The 9193-nt window shown below is 45.7% G+C and overlaps 1 protein-coding gene across 6 annotated transcripts in view; it reads right to left on the bottom strand.

Annotated features, from left to right (window-relative positions):
- Positions 1–766: 766 nt before the first annotated feature.
- Positions 767–9193, bottom strand: part of RABEPK (Rab9 effector protein with kelch motifs) — a 27065-nt gene continuing 18638 nt past the window's right edge. For 5 of the 6 annotated variants that reach the window (XM_032251591.1, XM_032251595.1, XM_032251593.1 and 2 more), the window contains 4 exons: positions 6810–6971; positions 5215–5364; positions 1717–1866; positions 767–1086 (listed from right to left, as the gene is read on the bottom strand). In XM_032251591.1, coding sequence (XP_032107482.1) covers positions 794–1086; positions 1717–1866; positions 5215–5364; positions 6810–6971 — 755 coding nt within the window. In that variant the 3' untranslated portion in view covers positions 767–793. The remainder of the gene's footprint in view (positions 1087–1716; positions 1867–5214; positions 5365–6809; positions 6972–9193) is intronic. The other variant, XM_032251594.1, reaches the window with a different exon arrangement.

Raw genomic sequence — 9193 nt, 5'->3', positions numbered from 1 at the left:
CCCCTCACTATGGGTGGGTTAAAGGCAGTGGTTTGTGTCAAAATCGGTTTCGGATTACTTAGATTGCCTTCTTGAAGAAAAGAATAGTATGATCAGTAAAGGGCAGGCTGGTGCTAACATGAAATCCAGTATTGTGGCCAGGTCTGGTGGCTCACACCTGTAATCCCAGCAGCGCAATGGTGCAATCTTGGCACACTGCAACCTCCACCTCCCAGGTTCAAGCAATTCTCCTGCCTCATCCTCCCGAGTAGTTGGGACTACAGGTGTGTGCCACCATGCCTGGCTAACTTTTTGTATTTTTAGTAGAGACAGACAGGTTTCACCGTGTTATCCAGGATGGTCTTAATCTCCTGACCTCACGATCTGCCCACCTCAGCCTCCTAAAGTGCTGGGATTACAGGTGTGAGCCACCATGCCCAGCCAGTTCTGCAACTTTTGTTTAACCTTCTGCAACCTATTGCAACCTTCTTGTGAGTAGCATTCAGTACAGTAATCCCACCTCCTAGGTTTGTATTGCTGGTAAAGACTTTTTATATTAATATAGTGGAGGTTTTTGCATTGAGCAACAAAACTTTACTGCAGTTTGCAAACCAGTCACTGAAAGTCATTCCCAAGAGCTCTGAGAGGCAATATAGCAAGGGGTAGTGCACATGAATTACTTGTATTAATTTCTTCACCTACCAAAGTAGGAGAAAAACATATAGTGCAGAAGACATTTTGGAGGCATGAAACAGCTAAGGTTTTACTTAACTATTCTAAAAGTAACTGACAGGTAATGAAAACGTGGGTTTTATTAGTCAACTGCAGTCACAATACAATCATCATAGATTTCCCCTTCTGTATTCATCCCACCAAACACAAAACAGAGCAGTGTATCATCCTGGCTTTCCTCATGTGAGTCACCACTGTGGGTCATTACTGTGTCAGCTGAATCCCCTTTCTCAGTGTCATGGTTCAGACTGAGAGAATTGGAATCTTCTTTCTCAGATGCACATGTCACTGGCCATGGAATGATACACATGGAGTGGTCCAATCGTCCAGCGGGTAGAAAAGTATCAAACTTAAGCAGGGTCCAATGCTGCTTTTCTATGTTGGGGAGGCAAAAGGCTTCGTGTTAAGAAATTTCCAGATAGTGAAAGCCAAAATCTGAATACAATTTTAAAAGTAAAGAAATTTCTAGAAATGCTCAGTCATTTTATTTATTTATTTTTTTTTTGAGAGGAGTTTTGCTCTTGTTGCCCAGGCTGGAGTGCAATGGCACGATCTCAGCTCACCGCCACCTCCACCTCCCAGGTTCAAGCGATTCTTCTGCCTCAGCCTCCCAAGTAGCTGGGATTACAGGCACGTGCCACCACGCCCAGCTAGTTTTGTATTTTTTTTTTGGTAGAGACGGGGTTTCACCATATTGGCCAGGCTGGTCTCGAACTCCTGACCTCATGATCCACCCACCTCGGCCTCCCAAAGTGCTAGGATTACAGACATGAGCCACTGTGCCCGGCCTAATGCTCAGTGATTTACTGTATCAGCTGAGCCCTAACAGAAAATAAAAGGAAAAAAACCTCATGGCAGCATTGCTGCTTTAATGACCTCATCCCGACAGAGCTCTCATTTTTTTGGATTTAGACACAGAGGAACCAAATTGGAAAACCAAAGCACTGCATCACTTTTCAAAGGATATTTAGATTTGTTTAAAGATCCCCAGGGACACCTGCTCACCTGTGTGATACTGGTACATTGTGTCCAGTGCTCCTGCAGGAGTCATTCCACCAAAGATGTACAAGTGTTTTCCCACAGCCACAGCTGAGTGGGCAGCACAGCCTGCTGGAGCCGCGCCAGTGGGACTTAGCTTCTGCCATTTCATGTCATCTGCCAAGAAAAAGAAAGGGCTTTGGCACAACATGGGCTAAGATGTGCTTTCAAACTAACCTATCGACTGCAGTTTGCAAACCAGTCACTGAAAGTCATTCACCAAGAGCATTGAGAGGTTTAGTGCACATAAGAATTACCTGCAGAATTCTGACATCATGATTGGGTAGTCCAGGAAGGAAAGGAGGGAGGAGCTCAGTGATTCCCAGAATCCCAGGCGATTCTGATGTAGGCGGTCTTTGGATCACATAGAAATGTGATACAATCTTTATAATAACAGTCACCTTCAACCATTCACTCGAATGCTTCGAATTACGTCAGTTTTTCTCTCTCTCTCTCTCTCCCTCTCTTCTCTCCCCGCCCCCTCGCTGTGTGTGTGTGTGTGTGTGTGTGTGTGTGTGTGTGTGTGTGTGTGTGTCTGTTTTAAATACAGTTCCTTAGCAACTTTGTAAGTGCAGGCTAAACAAATTTTGCTCGCTTAATTCTCATAAGAGCCCCACAAAATTGCTATTATTTCTGCCTATCCCCTTGCTTCTTACAAATGAGCAAACAAGAATTTGTTTGTAATTGGTAGAGCTAGGCTGCACTCAGGTTTAGCTCCAAAGCTTGTGTTTTCTACACTGTCACGTGCTGCCTCAGCATCTCCTTCCAACCTATTTTTGTAGGAAAATTTCTCTATCTTTTCAAAGAAGCATTTTTTTTCTTTTGAGACAGAGTCTCACTTTGTCACCCAGGCTGGAGTGCAGTGATGAGATCTCTGTTCACTGCAACCTCTGCCTCCAGGATTCAAGTTATTCTCCTGCCTCAGCTTTCCAAGTGGCTTGGATTACAGGTGTGTGCCACCATGCACGGCTAATTTTTGTATTTTTAATAGAGACGGGGTTTCACCATGTTGGCCAGGCTGGTCTCCAACTCCTGACCTCAAGTGATCCACCCGCCTCGGCCTCCTAAAGTGCTGGGATTACAGGCATGAACCACCATGCCCAGCTGAATTTTTAGGGGGGGGGGGACAGAGGCTTACAGGCATGAGCCACTGCACCCAGCCCAAATAAGCATTTAAATAAGGCAAGCTATCACTGGATTTTACATGTAGAGAACTACTTGGGTAGACAGGAAAAATAGTCAACAAGTAGCTCCTAACAACAGAAACAGACTTTCTTTTTAAAAATAAGCATGAAGGCCAGGCACGGTGGCTCACACCTGTAATCCTAGCACTTTGGGAGGCCGAGGTGGGTGGATCACCGGAGGTCAGGAGTTCATGACCAGCTTGGCCATCATGGTGAAACCCCATCTTTTAAAAATAAATAAATAAATAAAAATTTAAAAATTTAAAAAATAAAAATAAGCATGAAAGCCCCATCTGATTGCCTGCAAGGAATGGTTTTGTGTAGACAGTTTCCTTCTGTCAATGCAAGGCAGAGGCCCTGCATCTCAGGGTAGGAAGGGAGAATAAAGGGGTATGGCCAAAATTCTAGCCAATGCAGGAATCACAAAGCCAGTGTCCCCTGGCCTCAGATGTCATGGAGCTTGGCAAGGTAGCCCGATACACTATGCAGGACTTCCCATGTTCCCTTCTCCCCATTGTTCCAGTTCTTGTAGTCTGGAGCAATGCAGAACATGTTTGTTCATTCATCCATCCACTCAATAATAGATGTGGGCTGGGCACAGTGGCTCATGCCTGGAATCCCAGCACTTTGGGAGGCCAAGGTGGGCAGATCCCTTGAGTCCAGGAGTTGGGAGACCAGCCTGGGCAACATGGTGAAATCCTATCTCTACAGAAAACATAAAAATTATCTGGGTGTGGTGGCACGTGTCTGTTATCCCAGCTACTCAGGAGGCTGAGGCAGAAGAATCACTTGACTTGAGAGGAAGAGGTTGCCGTGAGCTAAGATCACATCACTGCATTCCAGCCTGGGCGACCAAGTGAGACACCATCTCAAAAAAAAGTACTTGTCACCCACTATCTGCCAGACACTGTGCTAAGTGCTAGAAATGTACTGGAGAAAAAAATAGACAAGTTCCCTGCCATCATGGACCTCACAGCTTGACGGAATGGCCCAGAATGAGTCTAGGATCTCCATGGCGTATCAGCCCTTCAGATACTTAAAGATATTTCTCATGTTCGCTTTAACCTTTCTCTTCTGTTTTCAACCATTTAGCATGACAAGCATAAAATTCTGGTCATCTACCTCCACGTTATCCAGGCCCTTCGTGGGTTAATGGCTAACACGTGAAAGAAATCCAATAGGCCAACACAAAGCACAGTGGGTTGTAATGAAAGGGCAGTGCTGTTGGAAGGACGAGAGACAGTAAATGGCTGGGTCCATAATGAGCACTCAGATTATTTAGTGCTATGGTTTCTTATTATTAATATTCTGTCCAGAGGTGACAGAATCTGATGAAGATTCTGCCAGCTGGGCAAGTTACTTACCCATAAGAGCAAGACTATATTTTCTTTTTCTTTTCTTTTCTTGTTTTTTTTTTTTTTTGAGACAGAGTCTCTCGCCCCAGGCTGGAGTGCAGGAGTGTGATCTCGACTCATGGCAACCTCTGCCTCCCAGGTTCAAGTGATTCTCCTGCCTCAGCCTCCCAAGTAGCTAGGACTACAGGTATCCGCCAAGCCTGGCTAATTTTTATATTTTTAGTAGAGATGGGATCTCACCATGTTGGGCAGGCTGGTCTCAAACTCCTGACCGTAGATGATCTGCCCACCTCGGCCTCCCGAAGTTCTGGGATTACAGGTGTGAGGCACCGTGCCCAGTTTTTTTTTTCTTTTTTTTTTTTTTTGAGATGGAGTCTGGAGTGCAGTGGCATGGTCTCGGCTTACCACAACCTCCGCCTCCTGGGTTCAAGTGAGTCTCCTGCCTCAGGTGCCCGAGTCGCTCAGATTAGGGGCACGTGTGCTATGACACCAGGCTAATTTTTATATTTTTAGTAGACATGAGTTTTTTATCATGTTGGCCAGGCTGGTCTCAAACTCCTAACCTCAGGTGATCTACCTGCCTTGGCCTCCCAAAGTGCAGGCATGAGCCATTGCACCTGGCCGAGCAAGGCTATATTATTTCAAAGTACATTTTTAAAAATCACTTGAGCACAGAAGTTTGAGACCAGCCTGGGCAACATGGCGAGACCTCCTCTCTACCAAAATAAAATTTTATATTAGCCGAGCCTGGTGGCACGAACCCGTAGCTCCAGCTATGGGGGAGGATGAGGTAGGAGGATCACTTGAGCCCAGGAGGCCTAGGCTACTGAGATCATGCCACTGCATTCCAGCCTGAATGACAGAGAGAGATCCTGTCTAAAAAAAAATTAACAATTTTAAAAGACAAGCCCCCGTGCCCTGCTTACTTATATCAATGCAGTGGAGATCATCATAGAATTTGTCCCCTGCCAAGCCTCCATGGATGAAGAGCTTTGTCCCTGCTGCCACCATCACATGGCCATGCCGGGGGGATGGAGGATTTCCGAGTGTCTCTGGCTGTGACCAGGTCAGAGTGCCTAGAAAAGTAAATTCAATAACATCAAAAGGCAAAGCTATTAAACAAGAACACAAGAAATAGACTCTGCATCATCTCCCAGCAAGTAGAGATGTCCCATGCAGGAAGCAACCTTGGGGTCATTTACTCCAACTCCCCAACCCAATCCAAGCATCCCTCCTTTTATATCCTATAGTCTGGGTGTGGTGGCTCACACTTGTAATTCCAGCACTTTGGGAGGCAGAGGCAAGTGGATTAACTGAGGTCAGGAGTTCAAGACCAGCCTGGCCAACATGGCAAAACTCCATCTCTACTAAAAATACACAGAGAAAAATTAGCTGGGCATGGTGGCAGGTGCTTAGTAACTCCAGCTACTTGGGAGGCTGAGGCAAGAGAATCACTTGAACCTGGGAGGTGGAGCTTGCAGTAAGCCAAGATTGTGACACTGCACTCTCCAGCCTTGGCAACAGAGTGAGACTCTGTCTCAAAAAAAAAAAAAAATAATAATAATAATAATCAGCCTGGCATGGTGGCATGCATCTAAAGCATGGAAAGGAATGGCTAAAGGGGAATATTTTAGTTTTGTTTGTTTTTTATCTTTCTTGTTCTTTCTTTTACTTTTTTACTTTATAAACTGTAAGGTTTAAACTTTTTAATTTGATCATTATACCATTTTGTTTTATTTATTCATTTATTTTTGAGACAGAGTCTTGCTCTGTTGCCTAGGCTGGAGTGCAATGGTGCCATCTCAGTTCACTGCAACCTCTGCCTCCCGGGTTCAAGCAATTCTCCTGCCTCAACCTCCCGAGTAGCTGGGATTACAGGCACCCACCACCGCACCTGGCTAATTTTTGTATTTTTGGTAGAGACGTGGTTTCGCCATTTTGGCCAGCCTGGTTTCGAACTCCTGACCTCAGGTGATCCGCCCACCTTGGCCTCCCAAAGTGCTGGGATTATAGGCGTGGCCTACCTTTTTAAAAAATTTATTTATTTATTTATTGAGAGGGAGTCTCACTCTGTCACCCAGGCTGAGTGCAGTGGCCCGATCAGCTCACCGAAACCTCCTCTTCCCAGGTTCAAGCAATTCTCCTGCCTCAGCCTCCTGGGCAACTAAGATTACAGGCATGTGCCACCATTCCCGGCTAATTTTTGTAGTTTTAATAGAGACAAAGTATGTTGGCCAGGCTGTTCTCGTACTCCTAATCTCAAGTGATAGATCTGCCTCAGCCTCCCAAAGTGCTGGGATTACAGGTGTGAGCCACCACGACAGGCCTCATTATACCTTTTTAAATGCTAATTTTGCTGTGGGAAAAAGATATCAGCTAAGAGATGAAACAAAGAAGTGTAGAAGTGAGACACTCAGCCAGCCTTTCCTTTTCTAACCTATGCTTTCTACATTAGGTAATTTGCAGGCTGGGATGGCCCTGACCAGTAAGTGGCAGCCCCAAGGTGCCCACCAGTCCATACTTGCGTCAAACACATGCAGCTTCACGTCCTGCACAGGCTGGGCACCTCTCTCTCCGCCCCCAAAGACATACAGCTGGTTTCCAATGGCTGCTGATGATGTGTGGAATGTTCTTGGGGACGGTGGGGGGCTGGTCACTTCTGGCATGGTCCATGTCCTGGTTTCTGGGCCAGAGAGAATGCAGGTACCTAAAACACCCAGGCTGAGGGGCTTCTGACCTTGACTCTGGGGCTGAGCAGAGTCAGTTTCCAGATCTCATACTCACAAACATCAAAGAAGAATAAAGATGATACTTAGGATTTGCCAAGACAGTCTAAAATCCCCAAGCTCTAAAAGCTATAAGTATGAGCCATAAGAATGAGGTCAGGCTGGGTGCAGTGGCTCATGCCTATAATCCCAACACTTTGGGAGGCCAAGGCGGGCGGATCACTTGAGGTCAGGAGTTCGAGAACAGCCTGGCCAACATGGGGTGAAACCCCACCTCTACTAAAAATATAAAAAATTAGGCCAGGCATAGTGGTTCATGCTTGTAATCCCAGCACTTCGAAAGGCCAAGCCAGATAGACCATGAGATCAAGAGATGAAGACCATCCTGGCCAACATGGTGAAACTCCATCTCTACTAAAAATACAAAAATTAGCTGGGCGTGGTGGTGCATGCCTGTAATCCCAGCTACTTGGAGGCTGAGGCAGAAGAATCGCTTGAACCTGGAAGATGGAGGTTGCAGTGAGCTGAGATCGTGCTACTGCACTCCAGTCTGGGCAACAGAGAGAGACTCCATCTCAAAAATAATAAGAATAAAATACATCAAAAAAATTAGGCTGAGCACCGTGGCTGTAAGGGCTGTAATCCTAGCACTTTGGGAGGCCAAGGCAGGAGAACTGCTTGAGTACCAGAGTTTGAGGCTTCAATGAGCTATGATTGTGCCATTGCACTCTAACCTGGGTAAAAGAACATATCTCAAAAAAGAAAGAAATGAAAAAAAAGTAGGCCGGGCGCGGTGGCTCAAGCCTGTAATCCCAGCACTTTGGGAGGCCGAGGCGGGTGGATCACGAGGTCAAGAGATCGAGACCATCCTGGTCAACATGGTGAAACCCCGTCTCTACTAAAAATACAAAACATTAGCTGGGCATGGTGGCGCATGCCTGTAATCCCAGCTACTGAGGAGGTTGAGGCAGGAGAATTGCCTGAACCCAGGAGGCGGAGGTTGCGGTGACCCGAGATCGTGCCATTGCACTCCAGCCTGGGCAACAAGAGTGAAACTCAGTCTCAAAAAAAAAAAAAAAAAAAAAAAAAAAAACTAGTAGACAATACTATTACATTTCAGTAGCAGTAATAATAGTCCCTCATAAACAATAAATGCTAAATAAATATTAATTTTCTAATTTTACAGATAAGAGAACTGAAGCAGGGATGGATTAAGTCACTTTTTTAAAGTGACATAGCCAGCCAGTCTTGGTGGCTCATGCCTATAATTCCAACACTTTTGGAGGCTGGAGTGAGTGGACTGCTTGAGCCTAGGAGTTTGAGAGCAGCCTGGGCAACATGGAAAAACCCTGCCTCTGCAAAAAAATTAGCCAGGCATGGCGGTACATGCCTAAATTCTCAGCTACCTGAGAGGCTGAGGTGGGAGGATCACCTGAGGCTGCTGTGGTTGAGGCCGCAGTGAGCCATGATCACACCACTGCAACTGCAGCCTGGGTGACAGAGTAAGATGAGAGAGAGAGCGAGAGAGCGAGAGAGAGAGAGAGACATGCTTAAGAAATGGCTGAGTTGGAATTTAAACTGTTTCAGTAACACCAAGATCTACGTAATTTCCACTCCACTGACTTGGAATAAAATTTCACCACCTAGATAGATGTATAGAAGCTTATTTCTTTTAAGAACAAAGCCTGGATTTTTATAGAAGCAGGTGCACTGATTGAGGACCCTCAATGGACAGCACCATTGCCCTGAGCACCACCATCTCTGGTGTCTTCACTCAAGCCTGGGTATCTACTTTCAGATAAGGAAGCTGAAGCTCCGCACATTTAAATCCTTTCTTGCAGGTTATAGCATGTGTGAGTAGCAGAGCAGGAGTTTAAACACAGTTCTATCAGAGTCCCTTACTTGCTCTACCATAACACACCAAGAAATTCTGTCTTTTGTAAAAGATCTGCATCCAGTATATAAAATGCCACAGGAAGCATCCGTAATATGTGTGGGACTCAAATGTGGACCTGGAGACTGAATAAGTCTCAGCCTATATCCAAAGCAAAATGTAACTTTCTCTATAGCTACAGATCTTGAGACCTTTTGGATCTTAGAGGGAGCTAGAAAGGCATACATGTGACCTCCAGGGCCAGAAGACCATGGAGCCGTATTGCTGCCAAGTCAAATACCAGCA

The sequence above is a fragment of the Sapajus apella genome, unplaced genomic scaffold (genome assembly GCF_009761245.1).
Source record: "Sapajus apella isolate SASKATOON/1434 unplaced genomic scaffold, GSC_monkey_1.0 scaffold76, whole genome shotgun sequence".
In the NCBI taxonomy this organism is placed as follows: Eukaryota; Metazoa; Chordata; class Mammalia; order Primates; family Cebidae; genus Sapajus; species Sapajus apella.
The sequence above is the reverse complement of the archived record's forward strand: the minus strand, read 5'-3'. Positions and strand labels throughout refer to the sequence as shown.